Consider the following 24,275-nt stretch of genomic DNA (forward strand, 5'->3'; position numbering starts at 1 on the left):
CTTGGCGGCAAGAATAAGTAAACAAGTGAAAAGTACATACATATAAGTCTGAATTTATGCTAGCCTTTTGAAAACTTGGTAGGATTTCTTACTGCATAAGGAACTGAACTTATGGAAATTGACTAATTGCGCAGAAACTATTCATGCTGCAAATCTCATATTGTGTACCCATGTTCTAGGGGTGGTTGGACATATATGTACCGAATTAGGAAATGTTAGGCCAAACCTTTTATGATTAAAGTTCAACAGAAATGCAACACCAGGTCCCACTGACTTGGGAGTTGGATGTAAATGTGACCCACAAAATATGTAATTCATGTATCCGATTTTCTTACAGGGCATAAGTATATAAATATGTATTTGTGGGAAAGCTAGATTTTGGTCCAAATGACTGTGGGAGGTTTCCAGTCATCTCATAAAACATGAAGCCCTTTCTGTCATCCAATCAGCAAAGAGCAAGGCGGGAACTGTACCTTTGACCAATCATAGCCTTGTGGGTGTGGGTTGTAAGTCTGCCCTTACCATAAACTGAGTGATGTCATTTGGCATGATAAATAAGGGAACCTCACAACACACAAACACACTGATTCCTGACTCCGTCCTGATTTCCGCGTGGCGCCCTGTTCCTGAATTCTCCACCTTTGTTCCTGATTCAAGATTTCTTTGCAAAACCAAGGCCTCAGCATTTCTGAACTCTTTTTCAGCTAGGCCCACATCCTGAAACCACCCCAAAACTTAAGGGAAGCAATTTTGATCCAGTCTGGCTTGCCACCATTAAGGCTTGGCTGCTAAAACTCGCCATCCCACTGATCCACAGTGTCCAGCAACCAGAAGGGCCAATCCAATCCGGTCCAGTCAGAGGTACCAGTCTAGGTGACCAGAACCGCCCACCTGATCCTGTTCCGCCAAATGTGCCCTGCTGTCCTTAGGCCCGATCCGTGATGACCAGAGCCCTTGATGGTCCAATCTTAAATTAAAGTGGAGTGTAAGTATAAATAGGAATCATAGTAAACCATAGTATATTTGCCTTGCCTTGTCCTATCCCAATCTATAACCTATCCCATCTTTAACTCAAGAACCTATAATATTGTCAGACCATTCTTGCAACTCTGTGATTCTTAGTGTTAGCGACAATTTTTGTCATTTTGTTTTACTAGACCATAAGCCATTAGTGATTTTGATTAAATAAAGTAATTCCCATAAAGAAAACGGGGTATCCACCACGTGAAGGGTTACAAGCATCCGTGTGTAACTGTGGAGATTCACGGGTGGCATTGTCTTTTTCTTAGCCATGAATCTAGTTTAAGTAAAATCAACCTGTCCTTTTAAACCCGATTTTCTGTTTTTCTCTGTTCTCTTTTCCTAAAAGCACCTCTCATTCAAACTTGCATAACTTCCTCAAATTAATAGCTAGAAAGTTATTTCAACTCTGACTAAAACCTAAGACCTTTAGCTACATCTCTACCCAAATACCGCATCCAAAAACAGTGTATTTAACCAGTTTTTCTTAAAAACCACGTAGTGAAATTTAGGCGGGAATTTGCATTTCTGCAAAAGTTTTACACGTGTGATTTTCAATTCCAATTATTTCCAAACTTTCATAAAGATTCAATGTGTGTACTGCTGCTCATACTAAAGTTTATGATTGTTAGCATCTTTTCAGTGTTGCTCCCACAGAGATTTATATCGATTTAAGGACTTTTTGCACACTTTTCATTGTTTTGCTCAGCCATTTTCGAATGTCATTTTAAAAGTGTAAAATTTCCAAAACGTTTTTCTCTCTTGTTTGGGGAGGGAAGTATTCAACCCCTGTACACTCTTCTTTATTCCTGAATACCTGCTGCTCTCTTACCTCTGTGTAGAATTGCTGATTTGTGAGTTGAGAAATCTCCAGGGGGGAAATCTTAACTTGAGTGTTATTTTCCAAACAAGTCAAAACTGTTTTTTTCTCCATATTTTATATTCTGTGTTGCTATAAGTGAATTCAACTGCATTACCTACTTTATTTGTATTGTCACCATATTGGCGATTGCTGCCCCGTATATGAAAACATATGTTTGATTTGAATTTTAAATAAATAAATAAATATTACCTTTACCAACCAGCCTGATTCCTGGTCCATTGTGACCTGGGGGTATTTTGAGAAGGGGTGTGATAGGAGTGGTATATCACTCGGAATATTGAACCTGTAGACACAATACATAAGTATTTCATTTGTGCATTGTGCGCTAGGCTGAGACCGGGGTGTATTGCCTGATTGAAATCCTTAGCAAGGTATAAATTACACACAAATCAACTTCTGTTTTATTCTGCCCACCGGTGGGAGTTCATTCGTATGAGTGGGTGTGCTGCCCCATCTCTTGAGTGGTAGGCAGCACAGTCAATTATTTACAGGGCACACTCCATGCTAAATTTTGTTTTGTCCAATGCGGAGCACTTTGGACTCTGCAAAATGCATGGAGCGAAATAATACGAGTCTGATGGGGGCAGAGGAAGACTGGTGCCTCTCATTATTGTGCTAATAGCAAAGGCCAACACCTAGGCCATCATATCGCCGCTTGTGCCGCCTGACTAGCTAGACACTGCCTGCCCCCTCTCCACCCGCCACCCTTTACAGTTGTAATCCTTGTCTGTGCACCTCTGTATCCCAAATCCTGCTGTATATCTGTTCTGTTGTTACCTTTGTTCTGTAAAGTGCTGCGTTAGGTATCTGTATTGTTGTATACCTCTGTAAAGTGCTCTGTTGCTTCTCAAAGCCAGGTCTGTGCTTAATAAATACAATAATAATGATAATAATTATAATAATAGGTGTCACTAACTGACAGGAGAGGAGCCCCCTCCTCTTCTGTCAGTTGGTGCACTCTGCATGGTACAGACCTTTCCTTCTGTCTGGTGGTCATGGTGTCGGAATGTGGAAGGTGTGAGATAGAGCCAAGTGAAATGAATGTAAATATGTATATTGTGCAATGTGTTTGTATGTATGCATGCATGCAGTGGGGTTGTCTGAGTGCAGTGTGTAAATGTGTCCACGTGTGAATGTGTGTATCTTTATTTTTATGTGTGCATGCATGCAAGCAGTTGTCTGAGTGTTGTATGAATTCCCGGGTGAATGAAAGAGTGTTGTGTGAATGTATGAATGTGAAGGTGATTGAGAGAGCGTAAGCTGTGTGAATGAGAGGGTATGTGCTTTTAGTTTTTGTACCTGGGCTGTATGAAGGGGAGCAGGCCTCTAATTTTATGGGGGACGGCTGGTGGCATGACATTTATACTTGGCATCAAGGGTAAACCAAACATGATGGGTGCTATTAAATAGCTAGACTGGCATTCTTTGGTGCAGCCAGTCTAGCCATATCCTTTTGCAGTGGTATGTTTTTTTTTTTACTGAGCATCAAGGGTAAAGCAAACGGTTGGCATGGGTTACATAGCTAGACTGGCATATGTTGGTTCATTCAGTCTAGCTACACTTGGTATTTTTTACTGGGCATTAAGGGTAAAATAAACATGAGGAGTGCTATTGCCTAGCTAGACTAGCTTCTTTGGTACAGCCGGTCTAGTCACGTTTTCATATTGTGGATGGCATTTACGTACTAGTATGAAGGATAAACAAGCATGATGAGTGCTATCACATTGCAAGGCTTGCTTTCCTACCGTAGTGTGGCATTTTTAACTGGGCATTAATGGTAAAGCAAGAATGGAAAGTGTTATTATATAACTAGACGTACTTTGGTGCAACCAGTCCAATTATATTTCTTATTGCGGCATGGCATTTCTTACTGGCATGAAAGGTAAAGCCAGCATGATGGGTTTTATTGCATTGCTAGACTGGCATTCATTTGCACACCCAGTCTAGATCCACTGTTTTACTGTAGCATCACATTTTCTTTTAACTGGGCAACAATGGTAAAGCAAACACAATAAGTGTTAACACTGTCTGCGCCAGTGAAGGGCTGTCTAGCAACGTATTAACTCTCACCATGCTGGAGTAAGTTTGTATATGATAATCATGGCGTACATTGGTGAACTCTGCATGGTCATGTATGGGGACAGCCAGTTTGAAAATATCGTTCATACTGGCATATATTGTGGGCGAAGGCATCATGAAAATGTGTTGGAAAATGCCCTGCGCACTGCTGGTGACATACATCTATTGGAATTTGGAAACGTTTTATGTCCTATCACACAAAACTGAAGCTTTGTGGCCTTTTACCCAATTTTTCACAGAAAGTGTCATAGAAAAGGTACAATTTTAACCCATTATTTTAAAATGTTCTCAGGGGGAGAACCTTCCAAACCCCCATTGCTTGGTTAAGACTCCCTCCTCACGCTCAGTCGCTACGTCGCTCACACAAATTTGAGTTTCCACTGCTGCCCATTCATTACAAGCAAAATATTTTCAATTGAAGAACCTTAAATACAGCGCCTTTATGTTTTGAAAAAAGAGAAATACCCTGTATCAACATTTGATATGTTATGTCATGTTATGTTAAAGGCTCTTATACCCACGCTGTTTATTTATTTATTTATTTGGATTTTTAGAGTGCACTACAGCCCGCAAGCATAGAGGCCCTGTATCAGAGCTTAAGAAGGCTTGATGAAGGGTTACAAAGAAGCCACCCAGTGAAAGACTTGTTTACATTTCAGAGTTTCAGAGTCAATGGTTACTTAGTATCACAGAACACAGGTCTATACAGTCAGACAAAGAGGTTTTTTTGATGGCTTTGCGAAAGGCTGAGTGGGATCAATGAGCCTGATGTGAGGTGGTAGGGAGTTCCAGAGTGGGGGGGCAACCGTAGGCCACAGTTGCCACATGCATGGTTTCTTGGCGCTCTATATAGTTTTATTGGGGGGCTGGAGGGCAAACCCTAGATCTCACTGTTATGGAATTACTGGCAGTTTCATCACTCTGCAGGGTTCTGACTTTGGAGGTGCGGTGGAGTAGATCAGCTGTGTTGACTGATCTCGGCAATGCTACACTGGCACTGGGGACACTGGGCTATGGTCTGTGCAGTACCACAGCCCGCCACAGCACTCGCGAGGGTCAAGACTTTAAATCAACACTTGTGTATAGGCGCGTTTTAAATGTCATATCATATCATATCATACTCAGGCACAGACGGACCATCTTCTTCTGGTTCTTCTGTGTCTCTGGATCTTTTCTGCACTTTAGCACAGATGTCTCCTGTGTTCCTCTGCATTCTCTTTTGAGCGCTTACATTTATAAGAAGGGGGATCATTTTCACCCTTTGACTCATCACAAAAATAAATGAACTAAACCATCTCTGAGGGCCACTGAAAGGAATCACGGTTTTAACATCACTCTGTTGTTAATGAATTAATTTAATCACCTGTGTATGTGCCACTGCGTTCCTGGAGCCAGGGGCTAAAGGGTAAAGGAGGGGGCAAGTGACACTTCACAGGATTCTGCCACCTAAGGAACTGAGTTAGGGATTTGGCAAGACCCCCTTCTGAAGGTCTTGCATCTGCTTTGTTGTGCCCTGGATCTGGAGAGACCCGGTCCACTTAAAGGTCTCCCTCCAACCAGGTGTGTAAAAGGCTGCACAAAGCCCCATCTGGTGCAGGTTGAAAATAAATATTTTCAGACACTCTTGCATTCCTTACTGATAACTTTATTTTTCATTAACCATGTACAAAAGTCCTCACAATCATATGCATTATCTGTACAAATAAATAGAGACAACATGAAATTGACGCCAGGTGCTGTTTCTCTTTCATTACATGCTGTCAGCGCCTGCACCTGCACGCCTTCTGATGTCCATAGTCTTATATACATAACTTACAAATTTTCAGTGCCACAAGAAAAAGTAGACGTCATAACTTTCGAACCACAAGGGCGTTGAAGCTCAAATATCATGAGCAGTCAATTGTTTTCCGACTCAAGGATCTGTTTTTATAGTCTGGCAAGGATTATTTTTGACTAGCGCACAGTGTTCTCTGAACCACTTCCAGGCACCAATATGACTTTTGTGCTGTTATTTCGGTACTCATGAAAGGTCACGTGTTGATGCCAGTGTGAGTGTATGCATACTCCATCAAAAGCTCCCCAACTTGCAATAACAGCTGTGCAAAAGGGCTAGTTCGTTTATTTGTTTGTTATTATTTCTATAGCGCCAAAGCTAGCCCCTAGGCACCAGGGTACTAACAGAAACAATAATTACAAAAAACATCTAAAGTAAACACACAATACATATAAATATTGAGAAGAATATTTCGGCCAGGCGGCTTCCATGTACGATTCTTGAGCTCTCTTCCAAGAATGCCCAAATTGACACCAACAAGGGTCTATGTGTTTAGAGTTGTGGACACCGGCCTCCCGGGAAAAGAGCTAGACCACCCACTCTTAACACAGAGTCCCCAAAGTCCCCGTCAATATGTTTTATTCCAGGAGTCTCTAAATCCAGTTCTTGACAGCCCCAAACACACCAACTGTGTGAAGAACTATTATTTAGATGTACTGGACTCTCCTGTTTTTTTTGTGTAGACAGCTCTAAAACATGGAGAGGATTTGGAGATTTCTATTTTAAATCTCCACCCACAAGCAGTAGCGAGAGACTTAGAGGGACATCTGTGTCACATCCAAAACAATGACTCAAAGATTAACAGATTAGAAACCAGGACACGATGAGGATGGCGAGTGGGAACATGTTATTTAGGCAGTACAAGATGGCTGCTGGCTGGCACACTGTCCATTGGTTGGCATTTTACATATTCACTTTTCCCCTCTTTGCAATTTTAGAGCCAGAGAGATAGTGATGTTCACATAATCATAATGTTTGATTAGTCTCCTGCAATAGATGGCATTAGACTTCGCACCTCAAGGGTCCAAGGTCAGCCACCATGCCACTAGACCAAATGTCCTTAAATTACTCTGCAAATACAAGAAACATACTAACAACAATAGTTAAAAACACACAGCAAGCGTTGCTCCCCTTGACGTTTGTCTCGTATCCCCCTTCTGCAGTGGTCGAAGTGGGCGGGAGCGGTCGGGAGCGGTGCTCCTATACGCCTTTTAATTAAGTTTTACTGTCCCTATAGTTTTATTTTAAAAAGAAACCATTCCGGAATGGTTGCGTTTCCCGAAACAGCAGGCGCATGTGTTTTGGGGTTTATATTGCGCGTGGGAGAGGGCGTGGCGATGGGGTTTGTGGGGAGCGGTACAGGCTAGTAGGGAACATAGATCCACTACTTCTTTTCGTACACTTCAACCACTGCCCTTCTGAACAAAAATAGTAATATGTGTATTAAGAACCTACCAAATCGAAATTTGCTGAAACATTAAGTTAATTTCAAGTGTGTGTGTGCATTCAGTCCATGAGGAATCAGTGGGTTTATTTGAATAAGTTATCACTCCGACGTGCACTAAGTGCGTTCACTTTGTAGTTTCTTGGCGTACCTGCTCCCTAGGTGAGAAAGTGCACGAATACCCACAGGGGTCTTGGGGATACACGTTTGATGCTTTGAAAACCTACCATTGGTTGCCTTCTGAAAAAAGAGAGAGGCTGTAGGCAGGCGCCTCAGATTTGAGGTGGGGTTAGTGTTTGTTAGTTGGGAGTAAAAAGATTTTTCAGGGAGTAAAAATAAAAGTGCTTATGGCCCACTGGGGTATCTTTAGGCAAGATAAAATACATTTAAATTTTAGAAACATAGACGACGTTTTGCGCAATGAGCATATGGCGGGCTTTGTTGCTTTACGTTGCAAGTTTAAACTAGAGAGACATGAGATGGGGCACTGGTTAAGAGGTTATTATTCCACCGGATTGATTTGCTAAGTGCTTCGGGTACAGACAAACCGGACATGTGTAGGAGTTTTGACTCGCCCCTGCAAATGGTCTCGACATTTCTTAGTGCCATGCCTGTGAAAGCGGAATACGTTGAGCGCTGGGATAACCTACGACAGGTTTGGCCGACGGAATTGAATCGCAAACTCTCAGTAGGGCATTGGGACTACATGACGAAGGCAGGCTACAGAGCAACATTAGATCGGAATTTGAGATTGATTCGACAGAAGATACTTGGACGCTTAGATTGGACGCCTGTGCACATGCACAAGTTGGGATTACTGGATAAGGATCTATGCTGGGGATGTGGTACGGAGAGGGGTGCACTATTGCATACATCGAGAATTCCTGGAAGGATGTGTTAGACAGACTGGATATGACATTAAGTGTGTGCTTCCCTAGATCAGCTGTGCAGGTTATTCTGTTATCTAAGCAGGACAGGTGTGTGATAGCTCGTGGTCTTACTCAGTGGATTGGTAGGTCATTACTGGTGCCCGTAAAGCAGATACTGAAAGTCTGGAAAACAGGGAAAAAGCCACAGGTGAAGATTGGGGGACTGATTTACAGATGTTGTCTAGCTTTGGTAGGGTCATGTTTTCAAGGATGGGTTGAGGATGGTATTGCATCCTTTTGCCGACACCCGTTTTTCCGACGGGTGCTTTGCTGCAGGAGTTTTGCAAAAAATTCCCATTGAAATTTTGGGGGTGGGGGAAGGGTAAATAAAGGGTTGGGGCGAGGTTAATAAATCAAATTAAATTAAGGGGGGTTTGGGAGGTGAGACCCCCAAAATAATTTTTCAAAAATGTTGATGAAGTTTTTGGGCAAAACTCCCATGGCAAAACACCCGTCGGAAAAAAGGGGGCCGGTGAAATGACATGGAAGCGAGAGGATACCTATTTGGAAATGTGGACATCTTTTAACGAATTGTATGGTTATGTTTTGTGATTAGGGCCTACATTGTGCTGTGAAAAGGAAGGGAGGTGGGTGTGTGTGTATGGGTGTTTGTGTCTGCAGGAGTGTGTGTTGCTGTTTGGGGTTATGTGTTTAAATCTGATGCTGTGGTGAACCTTTCAGGTTATTTTGCTAACTGTGTAATGTTTCGGATTATTCTTACAATGTTTCTTTTTTTCTTTCTAGGATTGCGAATCTTTATTTTGAAAAACTGCGAAGGTGGGTTTTTTCATGGTTTACCCCCGAGTGCTGTTGTTTAGTTGATGTATTCCTTTTGAAAAATAAAAGTTAAAAAAGAAAAACATGGGAATTTTTGTTGCAACACATAGGCCCTCATTACGACCCTGGCGGAGAGGGGTTTACGCCAGCGTAATGCATGGCGTACCTCTCCGCCAGATTAGGACTTTCCGTAGCGCCATGGTGATTTTTATGCCCGGATTTTCCGGGCGGAAAAATCCATGGCGCTACGGGACCCCTCGTTAATTACGCCACCGTAAGCTACGGTGGCGTAATTAACGCCTTCCCCACTCCCATTATACCCTATGGGGCAAAAATGGGAATGGGGAAGGGTAAATGGGGATTGGGGACTTACCGCCCCGCCAAGGTCGGAATGGGGCGGTAAGTCCGCCAACCCCCATGGCGGAGTTGGCAGCTCTGCGCCATGGTCCATGGTGCAAATTGCACCATGGATCTCCGCCAGGGTCGTAATGAGGGCCATAGTGTATTTGTGCCCAGTTATTTCGATTAATGAATGTTTTAAACACAATCTTTGAGTCCCTCTTCAGATCAGATAACACAATAGCAGAGCTCCTCTCTGGGCCAGGTGGTGTTCAGGCCTCTGGTCTGAACACATTATCAAAGCCATGCTGGCAGCAGCAGGGGCCAGGCACCTGCATAGCTGTTACTTCTTGTATTTTTAGTTTGCAGTATTTGTCTAATTTTAGGAAGGGGAGCAGACAGGTGTTCCGCCTATCTGGAGGGCTGTCTGCGAGTTGCCATTGCCTGAAAAGTCCGGTGAGTCTTATTCAGCATATAGCTGAGTAGAAGGCAGGCTTCTGTGCAGTCCCCCAAATGCCTCCTCACACTTGGAATCAAAGAGGCAACTAATGCATTGAAACCTTGCAGCGGTCTGCAACCAGCACACATAGCAAATGTTCTGCGTGTAGGATCTCGTTGGGATCAATTGATCTACAGCTCGCCCAATAGGTGATCAGTGAAGCTGCGGTGTCCGACATATGGCGATTATGCAGACTCACCCCAAGAGCCAATCAGAAATTGGTCAAAGGCCTGACATTGAGTAGCTGTATTGTGATTCTTAATAAGCCAACAGTTCGCATGACTCATGGCTCCAAAGCATTGTCGATACTGTGTGATGTCCTCAGACAAATAGGCCTTCGCGCAACAAATGATGAATAGCTTGCCAACCGGTAGACCCGTCGATGGCTTATGATGCAGCTTCGTTCCTTCGGCAGGGCTACCTTTCTTTCTGATCTTGTAGAATAATCTAGAAGTAGGTACCTTTACAGGAACATACACATGGGATAGCTTTTGCTTGTCAGTGTAGACTTGCTGCAAAGATGCCTGCCCCCGATACATGGCATAGAGTACCTGACAGCAACACATGTCCTAGAGCCACCAAACAAACATGGCATCTAGCCACCCAGCAAAACATGGCATCGAGACACCCAGCAATACATGTCATCGAGCCACCCAGCAAGTAGGCTTGCACTGAATGATGGTGCTGTAGAGGTATCCTCAAACCATGAGGCCAGTGAACAGAGATGCTAAACCCAAGCCTCTCACACGCTGGAGCGTAGATGAAACGGTGACAGGTCTTGTCCATTACTATGGCTGTCTGCTCCGCCACCCTCAATGGTACATTGGGAAACTGCTCTTCTGGAACGGCCTAGATTATTGACGGATAGACTCAGTACCAGGTTTCCTGGGCATTATGTGATGTCCATTAGGAGAAGGGCTCTTTTCATTGCCTAGCCTATCTTCCAGGCAAATGATCGTCCATGCGCAGCAACTTTGGCAAATTCAGAGGTCACATAAAGATGGTAGTTTGTTTCACCCGACTCCACAAGTGATTTCGTTTTGTGTTCCCAGTTCCATCAAATTCTCCATCTGATGTTTCTATTAAAGTAGTAAACGCTTACTTTTGGTCTTGGCCAACACCTTGATATTGATATTTCGTCTCTGCCGTCCTTCTCAGCACACGGAGCAGAAACGGTCCACTAGTGCACTGGTCAGTGGATCTTCAAGACCATGGCAGGACAGGGTCCTGGCTTTTTTTGGCGTTTTGCCTCCTGGAGACTTTATTTGGGCTCAAGGTAGATGGCGGGTACTTGCCAAGAAGGAAGCCACCTCTTAGGTCTTTAAAGCCCCGAGAGCCAACGCAATCAGTCCCGGCATGCTGCGGTCCAAAGAGGCCTTTTCCAAACCTATCAGGCTGTTGAAGGTGATAGCTTTGCCACCCACAGTAGCTTGGACCCGGGCTCGGAAAAGACCCTTTTCATTCTTTGATCCCAGGTCTACGAGTATCTGAAAGAGACAGAGAGGTCATGGAATCATTGGTATGGACAGTTGAAGAGAAGAAAAGGAAGAGGAGAGGCAATAAAAGAGAGCAACAGCGATAAAACAAACAAGGGAAAGAGAGTGGATGATGCAAACAGATTCAATGAGAAAGATTTAAAGGTATGCCTGGTGAGACTAGGATACAATGCTGGACAATTGAAACAAAAGAGAGAGAGAGAGACAATGAGGCATGAGAAAAATATTTAAAACAAAGTAGGAAAGAGTAAGACGTGATGAGTAAGAAACAAAACAAAGAAACCAAGAGCTGGTCAGTGTGTGTTTTGAGAAAGACAAAAAAAGACTGGGCCAGAGAGAAAGCAGGACAAAACAGACAAGACAGAGAAAAAGACACAGCAGTAAATACACCTGAAGCTAAGACATGGAACCCTTAACATAACATCACATCATTTGCTGCAAATAGATAGATGAGTGTAGTATTGGCCTGATGATGTCATTATATTTGTCTGCAGTATTTGACCGTCTTGAAACCTCCATTTTGCTACATTGTTTGATGAAGGTGGCAGTGGTGTCTGTTACATCAGTGCAATGGATTGAGTCATTTTTTGCACCATAGAGTATCAGGTGTTTGTATTGGTAGATTCAAATCCTGCTAACATCTGGTGGACTGTGAGGTCCCTCAGGGGTCTTGTTTGTTGCCACTGTTTTTCAATAACTTTGTTAAGCCACTATATGACCTCTCTTACATTTGGGCACCGAGTTTCAGAATGATGCTGTTGATACTCTAATCATCATCCACTTAGATGGTGACCATGAAAATGATACAACCTTGAAAAATACTTTTTGTGGAATAGGTAGGTGGGGGACGGATAAGTGTGTGGGCCCGAATCAAGCAATAACATAGTTGTAGGTGACATCATCTACATATATGACCTGTAGGAATAAGGAACTATCCCTGTACTTTGTCATTGCAGACCACTCTATTCAGGTGCAGAAAAAGGTTCAATCCTTAAAGGCCCGATTTACAAAAATGTTTTGAAATGGGAAAGTCCCATTGAAAACATTTTGTAAATAAGGCTGGAAGTTTCATCTTTGCCTACTAACTCTACTTCGAGCAGCCTATTAATTATCCGGGTCCCTTAATACTTATCTTATGTAACTCAAGCAGGCCACTCTTGTCTGACTCTCATTGTGCCATCTTTGTCTGGGCAGTAGTTGGCACGGAGCTGGATTACAGCCGCTAATTATTCTGAGGGGCTACTCAACCCACCCTTCAGTGGCTCTAAATATTACATAATGCTGCTTCCAGAGGGGTCTCAAGAACATATGACCCCAGTGCTGAAGAGACTTTCTTGGCTCCAAATGAAGGCGTGAGAGGAGTTTCAATCCCAACCTGGATCCATGGGGCACTATATGATCGAGCGCTAATGTACGTCATGCAGCAAATTAAAGAATGTTGCCCAACAGGACCTCTGCAGTCTAAACAGACATTTTGAATTTTAAATATCCAAGAACACTTGACAGATTTTTCGGAGTTCTTACAGTGTCCCACTGGAGCGGTTGGGTGCTAAGCATTGTTAACAACATTCTGGATTAGGAAAGCAAACCCCATTTTGTAATGTAGGCACTCGTCCCTTTTCACTGTCGCCTCTCGGGGTCAGAGGGCAGGGAAGAGGCCAGTGGAAGATAGAGGCATCAGAGCAGGTCCTGATGGGAGCAACCTCTCTGTTGCCGATGCAGGTTTGGCGGCGCAGAGGAGGCCAACAAAAGGAGGAGGCGGTCAGATGAGGACATGCAGGAGCAAGTGGCAGGCAGTGCTTGGAACGCAGGTGGCAGAGAATGAGCCGTCTTGGAAGGTAGTGTTTGGCACCTGCTCTAGCAAATGGAACCCTGTAAGCTAGCAGGACCAATGGGCACACCAGACAATAATGATGGGAAGGCCTGGATTCTGATTGGCCACTATGATTCCAACATTCCACCCAGGGTGCTAATATTCTGTTTTGGACATCTGTGTGCCGCAGTAGTTACTGCTTTGTTTAATATGGTTTATGGTCTATGATGGAGGGGTGGGCGTAAAAGACTCTATTTTACCTGTCGTAAATGCGGAAAGCTATAGTGGATCTCATTGCCGGAATGATGGAGCGAAGCTTGTGATAAAGTAACAATAACATGGACCAGTTATCTAGCACACCCTTGAGTGAATTGTCTCTTTGCACTTAAATAACAGGCATTGGTATTACCAAAAAAACACTGTTTCTAATTCACGTGACCTTACGTGAATAAAGCTGAGCTGCCGCTTGAGTGATTTAAACTTATGACTTGACGGTCAAACATAGATATTTACAGTGAGCACCGAACCCGTAATACCAGCGTCCCTGGACTAACAATGCAAGCTTATTGGACGCTATAGGTGAACATAGCACATACTGGATCTACTCCCTGACCACAAATCAATTGCACCTGGCGCCAGAATCGCTATCAATCCGCTGATCTCCAACTTCTCCAGCCCACTCCCAGTTCACTGCACTCTTACCATCTTTTTAATCTCTTTGACTTTAATGTTGATAGTATTATTATGATAGTGTTTATTATTAATGTAATGCTTTTATTATTATTATTTATAATATTCTCATGCTGCTGTCATTATACGCGCTAAGACTGTTATCATTAGTCTTATTATTTCAATGTATGTGATTTGTATTTACATTTATAATATTATTGGTGATTGTTTTAGTATTATTGATGTTTCTCATCTTTTATTTTTAATAGTTATATCATTGTAATTATTTGTAATATTTGTGTTTTAGTAGTATTAATGACATCATTATTATCATTATTATTATTATTATTTGTATTATTAATGTCATGTTCATGGCAATTATTATTATACATAGTATTAAAATAATAGCATGACTCTAATTATTATTATTGCTTTATAGTTTGGATTATTGATATTAGCACTATTGATCATATTATTGTTAGTATTACTATTATTTTTATTATTTGTGTTGCTACTGTTATTGTTATATGTGTATTGAAGCATTACAATCAAAGTACTGGCTAGGTTTTAGACATAAGAATAACCTTTCCAGGGTTGTGCATAGGTACTCAAAAGGTTTATAGAATATATCAAACATTGAAAGACCTTCCTCAAAGTGGTAAAGTGGTAACTCAGACACTCTGATTCTAAATAGATGATCTGTGCTTATAAAGATAAAGTGATCACTAGGCCTGATAGGAATTCCCAGCAGAGCCGCCTTAAATTTTACTCATTTTAATTCTATTGAAATACACCAATATTCTCATCGAAAGCATGGATCATCGTGGAAAGGCGTAAGAACTTGTTTACCTTTTCCTGAAAGAAACTCACCATTCCCTGGCTGAAAGGTCCAGAATTATGAACAGGCTTTTTGGAAATCCACAGAATCTCAAAAAATAAATGAAATGTGTCTCTGAATATTTGCAATATTTGGCCACAACTACTGGGTACATTTTCTTGGTCATGGCAGTTTTCAGCGACTCTGGTAGAACGCGTATTGGCCAATTTAGTAAAGCTTGGTATTGCAGATTGGCCAGTTTAGTAAAGCTTGGTATTGCGGTTTGGCCAGTTTAGTAAGGGTTGGTATTATTACTGGTTTATTAGTTAAGGCAACCTAGCCACTCACCTCCTGGAAGGCCATGGACAGTTTGGATTCCGGGGCCCGCAGGATCCACTTACATTGCTCCCTGAGGGCAGCCACATTCGCCTGGGACTCATTCAAGGCACGGCATGCTGGACAGAAAATAAGGATGGCGTTCAGTATTTGGGCACCATTGAGGTTCTAACGGAACAACACATACGCCAAACGTAACTGACGCATTGCGCGGCAGACTGCACAAGGTTTCCAATCTCTTTGGTCTTGTAGTAGGAGGTCACTGGGGCTAATCTTTTCTCCAGTTAAGAAATTAAGGTTTGATGTCTCATTAGAATACAGTCAACTCACATGAAGCTATTTTTTGAAGATTTATTATGAAAAGACATTGACAGTATAACAGACATTCTGATTGGGTCTCAGTGGTGTGATTGACAGGTTGACTTCATGAACAAACTGTTCATTTTAATATCAGTGCAAGGCAGTTTGTTTTCTAGAATGGTGTAGTTATGGTTGAGAGTTGTGCTTGTATCCTCAGGGTGTTTTATAAAGAGAGGATTGTGAGAAGGCAGCATATACAGGTGATATGTATACAATATGTATAACATTTCTCATTGCATCTCCTGTTGGATGAAGGACGCATACATATGTTAGCAAAGCCAGACCATAGAGAACCCAGGGGCAATTTCAAGTTGAGAACAATGGGTACAGGTCTTGGGAAATAAACCGTTGCAACGAATAGTGCTCAGGTCTCTTGTGGATTGAAAGCCACTAGAAATCATATCTCAAAATGCCCCCAAAACATAATAAATCAGAAAACTGATGCTGTGACGGTCACATCTACATTAAAGATTTCATTTTACAAACATGGGCAATTTTTCTATGTGAAGAAAATTCCAACTTTGAATACAAACCCACCATCCAATACATATCCAAAGTGACTTTTTATGGCCTTCTAGTTTCATATTGACTGTATAATTTTTTTTGTCCTGAAGAAGGCCTCACAAATCTGTTTGCATGGCGAAATATTGTAGACTCAACTAATGAGAAGATGTAACAAGCACTTTTGTGGCAATAAGCCCAGAGCCAGCTAGCCATTACCACCCATGGTAATGCCCCCAGAGCTCATAGTTACAGGCCTGAGCATAGCGAGGGACTTAACGAAGGCCTTGGGGGCATTACTGTAGGCAATAATGGCCCGCAGTTGAGGGACTTATTGCCATTAGTACCCCAGCCCATAATATTGGGGTACTAATGTATTTTTTCCCAGCTGCGAGACATGTTGCGTTTCACAGCCGGAAAAGAAAAATTAAACAAAAGTTTACAGTATGGCCGTTGTGGACAGAAAACGTAGTCTGTTTTCTATTTCCTTGGCGGCCATAGTAAACAAAGAAAATGGCCACCATGGAAGGGGAGAAGGGACTAGCTGTAGTCCCTTCTCCCTTTCCATGGCGGCCATTGAAGTAAGTTGAAAAAAGTAAACAAAAAAATGCCAGCCATGGAAGAGTGAGAAGGGACTACACATAGTCCCTCTCCCTTTCCATGGTGGCCATTCCAGAATTTAACACTGTCGGAGATGGGAGTGAGCTGCACGCCGTTGCCTGATCGGGATTACCATCCAGTAAGGCTTGGAATCCAGCCAACATAGGTATGTGTTTTTCTTTTGTTTGCCGGGCCGGGTGCTAACATTTCTTATAGCATTATACAGTTCACAATTCTAAACATAAATGAAATTTTATAACTAGCACATAATCTACAACACTGTTGCTCTACCGTGTGTAGTCACCATTAATAATATGTAGTTATCTAGCACAATACATGATTATAGATTTTTTGAAAGAGCTTTGGTAACAATACATCGAAATGATACAAACTAAATAATTAAAGTTAAATTATATATACTGGACTCCGACATTCGTACTGAGGAAAACTCATCTGTCAAGTACCCATTAAAGTGCCTGTCAACCAATATACCACATTAATAAAACCATGTGAAGTCAAACTCTATCACCTTAGTCAAAGTCTCACATATGTGACAACACACACAACCTTAAAATAGAACTGTTCAAGATTCATATTTGATCAAACAATCTTTTTTGCACCTAAAATAATAGATCATGTCGTTGTGATAGAAATGTGTGCCACAGGAATGATTTCTTTCTGAAATCTGAAACAGCAATTGCACTTAATTAGAATGAATTACTGGCCAACCGCCAGTCCTAATCCCTAATCTGCTAAACAAACTGTGTCATACTCAGGAGCCAAACAGAAAACTGCTTTGCCAACTTTCAAATGCACTTTTAACACTAATACAACTATATTATCGCTGGGATACAGCAGAAAGGCAAAGTCAACATGTTGACATTCCAACCTCTGACCATTGTGTTACACATACAAAATGCAGAAGGAGCATTGACCTACTAAGATAGTTCACCAGGTCACTTGAAGCAAACATAGGCTAGGGTTGATCCGAGTGGATGAGACAATAGATCTAGATCGGTTCATGATTAATTATTAACAGTTGGTTAAAACCCCCTTTATGCCTTCCTATATAAATGGGATAAACATACTGGCCCTTAGGATTTAAGGCGTTAATGTGGAAATAATCCCCGAGCCGGCGGGCCATTACCACCTAAGGTAATGCCCCTGGGGCCCATAGTTATATGCCTGAGCATAGTGATGGACTTAACGAAGGCTGTGGGGGCATTACCATTAGGCGGATATGGCCCGCTGGGGAGGGGCTTATTGTCATTAGTATTCTGAGGTTTTAAGCCCCGGCATACTAATGGTGTTGTTTTATTTTTCAATCAGCATTTGTTTGTGCCATTTGAAAAGGCAGCCGCTGCAGTACGTCTTAGTTCTAGAGAGACTAGAATGCGTGTACTCCTTTATTACTACGGATCAACAAGGCGCCATTTTGGGCCAAGTTGATCCGTATTAATGAGTTGGGAGGTAATGTAGTGAGATTGCATAACTTGCGAAACACTTTTGAAAGTGAGTGTGGACTATTGTGGAAGCTGCAGCGTGCTGTGCCGGGCTCGCAAGTAATGCGAGTTTGTTTCCAGAAATGGAAGCGGATGGCGGTGAGTGAGGAAGATATGAGACCCGACGCGAGGTGCATGCCGATGTGTGAACAGGATTACACTGTGGTAAGGCTCGCAATTGAGCCAATCCACATTCAGTGTTTCCCACAGCATCACCGTGGTAGGCACTAATGTTTACGAGTGGACCCAGTTAATATCTGGTGGCCGCAAAGTACATCTATTGTAGGGGCAGGTGGATGTTGCAAAGCCAGAGGTGAAGGAAGCATTATTGCATTTCTTCTGCAATCCTCTAGCAAAGATAAGGCTAAGTTATGTTAAGAGTTATATAAGGTTCCAGCCACCAACATAGTGGTCTCCACTGTTACACCAGTGCTCGGCTCATGTGGAACGATGCAATGGTTTCCTGAAGAATGATGGGGCAGTGTCCTACGCTGTTTATTTAGCTCTGGGTCAAAGCGTCTGCCCCCAACTTGAATCGTCCACATTTTGCATAAGGGCACATCTGCCCAAACCTTACCTCTGGAGTCTGCTCTCCTCTCTGCAATGGTCCCAGTTACATCTCTTGCCTGTCTACGAGAAGGTCGGCTGAGGGTCTCGGATTCTGCAGACAGTAAAAAACAAGTAGAAGCAGTGTGATGAGTGCACTCCACAGCGTGATAAGTGTCCAAAGCAACCCACTATCCACTGAGTGTCCTTGACAGTGCTGCTCCACTGAGTGCGCAATCCCACTGAGTGCACTTCACAGCTCAACTTCACTCTATGCACTCCATAGTTAAGTCTCACCGAGTGCCCTGCGCAGCTCAACCCAAGAGAGTGCTCTCAACAGCTCAACACCCAGTGAGTTTTCCCCACAGCACAGATCAACCAAACTCAGGGTCTGCTACAATTCGACCCTGGAGACTACTCTCCACATCCCAACTCTACATAGAGGCTTTCACAACTCAACATCACTGGATGCCTGACACAGCTCACCCCAATGAATATCCTTTCACACCTCCACACCTCCACACCTCACCACGTGACTTGGAACTTTGAACTTTGGGCTGAGATTGCCCGGTATGTTGTGTACGTTTATGTTAGTGCGGAACAGGGTAATGGAATCTGGAATGCGGCTCCTAGTAGCAAAGGGATTAAAGCTTTGGTGCATGACTTTACCTTGCTATTACTTGACACCTTATCACAGAGATGTTCCTGCTTATGTTTATGAAAATGAGGCCCTTCATATTTGCCAAACCTCTGTGTGATTACATTCTGTTCTCCTGATCCCTCGGCCATCACAGAGTCTAACTAGAGGTGGGCAGGTGCTTAAACCCAGCTGTAATCTTAATCCTTCCCATCTGTGCGCTTAAGCACTGCAAAGATGAGTGCTTAGTGAAAGACCCCCGCTGAGATCCACGGGAGGCGATGCTGCATGAAAGTGTGAAAGGATTTATTATGTGATAATGGGTGTGATTTTATGACACTGACAGTGCAGATGTGATTTTAGATGTCATTTACATGATTTGATCTGACTGTCTATATAATTAGATGTGACTGCTGCTGTGATTTTATGTGATTTACTGTGATTGCAGATGTGATTTGCTTTGATTGTGGATGTGATTTACTGTGATTTTAGATGTGATTTGCTGTGATTGTGGATGTGATTTACTGTGATTTTAGATGTGATTTACTGTGATTGCGGGTGGGATTTGTTGTGGTTGTGGATGTGATTTACCGTATTTTAGATGTCATTTTCTTTGATTTGCTGGAATTGTGGATGTAATTTGATGAAATTGCCAATATGATTTTATGTGAGTATGGATGTTTTTAATGTGATTGTTGCTAAAATATGATTATACATATTAAAAGTGATTTGATATGCTTGTGGATATGATTTGGTGTGATTTTGGGTACCATGTTGTACGACTGTAGTTGTGATCTGGAGTGATTGTGGATTGGTATGATGTGGATGTCATCTGACGTGATTTGATGGATTGTGTTAATATGATTTCATGATATTTGACGGAATTGTGGCTGTAATTTGATGTGGCTGTGGATACAAGCTGATGTGATTGAGGATATGAATTGATGTGATTATGGATGTGGTTTGATGTGATTGGAGATGTAGTAAGAAGTGACTACACATGATTAGGTTTGATGTGATTGGGTGTTATTGTAAATGTTATTATATACACTTGCATATAATTCATTGGATATGATTTAGTGTGATTGGATGAGATGGGAATGCTTGTGAGTCATGCATGACTCATGCACCCAGGTTTTGGACAGATATCTGAAGCGCTTCAGGAAGAGAACAAGCAGATGTGAGAAGGGAGTTTGTGGGGCTAAACAAGTCTATAAATGGCAAACATCAATGGCACGTGGTACGGCGTCACAATCCTGTGGCCACCTAGGATGGGACACTTGGAGATTGAAGGTATCACAAAAAATCGGTTAAGGAAATGTGCTTCTATAGGGGGGTGTCTGAAGATCCTGGTGTAAGTTTCAGTTTTCCACTGGGTTTAGTTGTGGTGTATTGGCATTTGGATGTTATCATATATATGGCCTCAACCAAAAAGCAATGTAAATTCTACTGATTGAATACAAATATTAAAATTGTTCCTACATGGAAATAGTTGTTTTCCCATACCACGTTTTGCATCTGAGTTTATTAGAGGGGAGGGAAGAGCTCTAACATGAGGCTCTGTACATGATGTAGAAGGCACTGGAGTTGAAATCCCCAGACTGCCTGCCTTACAATAGGATACAAGATGCCATGACAGACAGAGTAAACAGCCTCTGAGTAGGGAGGTTTTGGCAATGAAGAAGGGACAGTACTGACATGCAATGAGCACATGCCGCGCATATACAGAGATGATGATTTACAGATTTTGGCACGTGCCTAAAGGTGGTGGGTGAGAGTGGGGATCACAGAGGAGGGCGGAGGCTGCTAGATCACTCAAGTATTGCTTCAATGTCCTGAATCCTGATACAGTGCGGCTGGGGGGATAGGGAGGTCCAATGGCAGGTGGCAACAAGGCTGAAGGACTGGAAGTGGGCAGTAGCTCAGAGAGAACCAATACATGTAGGATATGGAGGGCTTCAGAACTCAGTGTGTAAGAATCACTGGTGGGAGTTATCCAGTTGGTAGTTTTGGGGGATATACCATGGATTGATTAGAGTCGAAGAAGGACTTTAAAGAGGGAGCAATTTTGCATTGACTGAGAGTCCACATGAAGGTGGGGCACAGAGGTGGGTGAGGATGAAGAACGGTTGAAGAAGGTGCGGATGGCAAAGTGTAGGAACCTTGCAACAAGGGGTATAAGAGCGAATAGAGGGAGACCCAAGAAGAGGCTGGCAAAGTAATCCTGCCCGCTGAAGACTATGCTGGCTATGCAAATCTTGCTGGAGTGAAATGTTGGGCACATTTTATGAATGTGCGGGAGGTTACACCTGGCAGCCTTTGCAGCAAAGAACTCTTGCAGTTTCAGATTGCTGTCAAAGAGAACCCCCAAGTTGCAGACACTGGAGGGTGAGGCGAGGGTATCTGAGGGAAGGGAGGGTGGAGTGGGCAGGGTGAGTGAGATTTAGAGGAGTTAAGCAACTGACAGCAAAGCACCACCCAGCAGCGAATGGTGCAGAGGCGGTCAGTGATGCAGAAAGATACCTCTCCAGTGAAGGAGGGGATTTAGAAGAAGATGAGGTGTAGAGAGTGAAAATGATGGTCCCAAAGACAGACCCCTGAGGGACACTGTGTGGAAGCAGACTGGCAGAGGACGTACCAGTGTAAGTTGAATCTCCAAAGAACCAGATATCAGCAAATGTATTGAGTAGAAACAATTTGCAACAGGTCAACTGGAATTCCCAGAAGAGGAGCCTAGAGCACTAGTACTGGATGTCATATATACATGGAGCCTGTGAAGGAGAGGGCACTCTCTGTCATAGGCTCAGATTGTGTGAAGCCTTAGCATTGGGCCATCTGCAACATTCTGGTGGATCCGAGTCTTATGCAAGGAGCGCAGCTAAGGCTTTCCTGTAATAAGCAGTCAGGGCTTGTTGGATAGGCCTAGGGCAGCCTAGGCTGAGGGGCGGCAACTAAGAAAGCTGGTACCTCCTAGATTACCTAGGCAAAAAGGACAGCTCGCCATTACTTAAAGAAGCAAAGTTATAGGCCAAACAATTGCATTCAAATCTATCTTTTTTCTGTCTGGAGGTTTTAGAGGACACTGAAATTGAAAACCCCTACATGCTCCTACACACAAAAATTGACTATCAAAAATGGCCTAGGTTGCTTTGAAAATTAAAATACCTTTAGTGCCTTGAGTCCCCAACTCTACCCTGTGTCGTTTTCCGAAGTCACTGACAATGAGACATGATTGGGAACCTTAGGCCACTGCGGCCTCAGCACTCACAAGGCGCACAGACATGGTGTGCTGAGAAGGTGCTCGGTTTTGCAAGGGCCTGAAAATATCCTTCATGTTTAGGGAGATTGTCTTGTTACGGAAGAATTATATTTCCATATGTGCCCTCACGGGGAGTCCATTTCTGGCCGTGAATTGGTGTCCAACCTGCTACAGAACTAACCTCTTCCACCTTACCGTTGAGCATTAGGATTTCCAGCTGTTCCACGGCAGGCATTTCAAGATGGCCGATGTCTTGATCAAGTGCCTGAGAAGCCAGGCCCAGCATCAGTCTCTGGATGTACAGCCATCCCTGCCCTTTTAGTTCTTCCACCGAGCTTTCATCCCCCTGGAAATGGATGGGCAAGAAACATTCCCATCAGACAATCTTCTCAGCATAGCTCTGAAGATGAACCTGCATTTTACTGTACATTTATGAACAACTGTCAGTAGACTTTGCAAGTTCTTGCAATATTGCTTTAATGCTGCAGTAACATTAGAACATTTTTTTTAAAATCTCAACGTCTCTGATAACAGTTAGGCAATCTGACATATGGTTTTCCATGACCCTGGATCTCTGCGGACTGCATTTTCAATGTAACATATGTCGATGATGCTGTTTGATGTATGATGTAATCAGAAGGCTGCTCTTACATCATCAATATCCATCCAAAGTTTTATTACACAACAGTAGATTTTCCATAACTCTTCTATCTTTCTGCAGGTGCACCCATAACTCTCTCATGTATGCAAGCCCATACCTGATTACACACAATAAATCTTTCGGTATTAAAGCACCTTAAGGAGGGCTCACATTCACAGCCTTTGCAGGATCTGCAAGCCCACTAGGTGTTTGCTGTCGTCTCCTCTCCTACGCCTGGTTGGAATTTATTTAGCTCCTTTGAGATCCAAAGCAAACGGTGAAGCTGACAAGGCCCTGTCTGAAGGGCTGCACCACTTTGAAAAGAGGGGTGGCTCTGTTAATCTTCTTCTGCCCAGAAGCCGCCAGTATTTTTCCGCCATCCGCTCTTAAGCAGTCACTCTCTCACTCCTCCCAGGCATTTTCGAACAAACCAAATTACACCCTGACTCATTCCTCTGGTGGCTTGCAATGGGATGTTAAGTTGAAGGTTGCACGTGCTTGAGATGATGATGGAGGAACCCAATATTGGGTGTTGCAGAGGATACTTGTTCCCTATGGGTCTCTGTTGTGCAGGTCAAAATTAGAGAGGCCAGGTGGGCATGACTACAGGTGATGGTCACTCATGAGCTGCTGGAAGACTCTTGGCGGACAGTAGTGTGTGAAGAGATGCAGATCAGAGGGTAAGATGTGTGTTGTGGGGGTGGGGTTGAAGTGGGTTGGAAGATTCCAGCAGCAGTGCTGGTCGGTTCATGGATGATCTTGGGGCAACGGGACGTGAGGCCAGTGGCAGTGAAGGAAGGTCCGCGGGTGATCAGGATGGATTGGGTATACTTTATGATGTGATATGATATGGCATTTATAATGCGCCTATACACAAGTGTTTCAAGGCGCAACGAGGCAAGGGAGGGCTACAAAGGGAGGACAGACAACGATCCTACTAGACCAGGTGTCATTCAGATCGCGCAAGTGCGAGGGAAGGGAGCAAGGGAAAATGCAGTACATGGGAATAGATAATAACAATAGTAAAAAATAACGTCCAACATGTGGCAAGTGCATGGGTAAGTGCAGACAGCAGGTGTCAAGGGCTGGTAGGGGGGCTGTAGGGATAAAGAAACAGTCCCCAAGTGCGGGGGTTGCCAGGCGGGCAGTGCAGCTTGTGCGGCCGGGCGACTGGATGCTTCATCAAACGCAGTTGGGTATTTCACACTTGGGACTCGGTTATTTCTATCACAAAGTTGACATTTTGGTGTAATGGAACCACATGGCTGTGGATTGCTTGAACCATAGTCTTCCCA

The 24,275-nt window shown here is 43.2% G+C and overlaps 1 protein-coding gene across 1 annotated transcript in view; it reads right to left on the minus strand.

Moving 5' to 3' along the window:
• Positions 1-5,620: 5,620 nt before the first annotated feature.
• The window catches only part of PRSS56 (serine protease 56), a 135,861-nt gene continuing 117,206 nt past the window's right edge, over positions 5,621-24,275 (minus strand). Inside the window, exons 14-17 of the mRNA XM_069617542.1 lie at positions 22,536-22,686; positions 18,476-18,559; positions 14,948-15,054; positions 5,621-11,291 (exon numbers count right to left, since the gene is read on the minus strand). Coding sequence (XP_069473643.1) covers positions 11,118-11,291; positions 14,948-15,054; positions 18,476-18,559; positions 22,536-22,686 — 516 coding nt within the window. The 3' untranslated portion in view covers positions 5,621-11,117. The remainder of the gene's footprint in view (positions 11,292-14,947; positions 15,055-18,475; positions 18,560-22,535; positions 22,687-24,275) is intronic.

Source organism: Ambystoma mexicanum, chromosome 10, assembly GCF_040938575.1.
Source record: "Ambystoma mexicanum isolate Mex_15411 chromosome 10, UKY_AmexF1_1, whole genome shotgun sequence".
Classification (NCBI taxonomy): Eukaryota; Metazoa; Chordata; class Amphibia; order Caudata; family Ambystomatidae; genus Ambystoma; species Ambystoma mexicanum.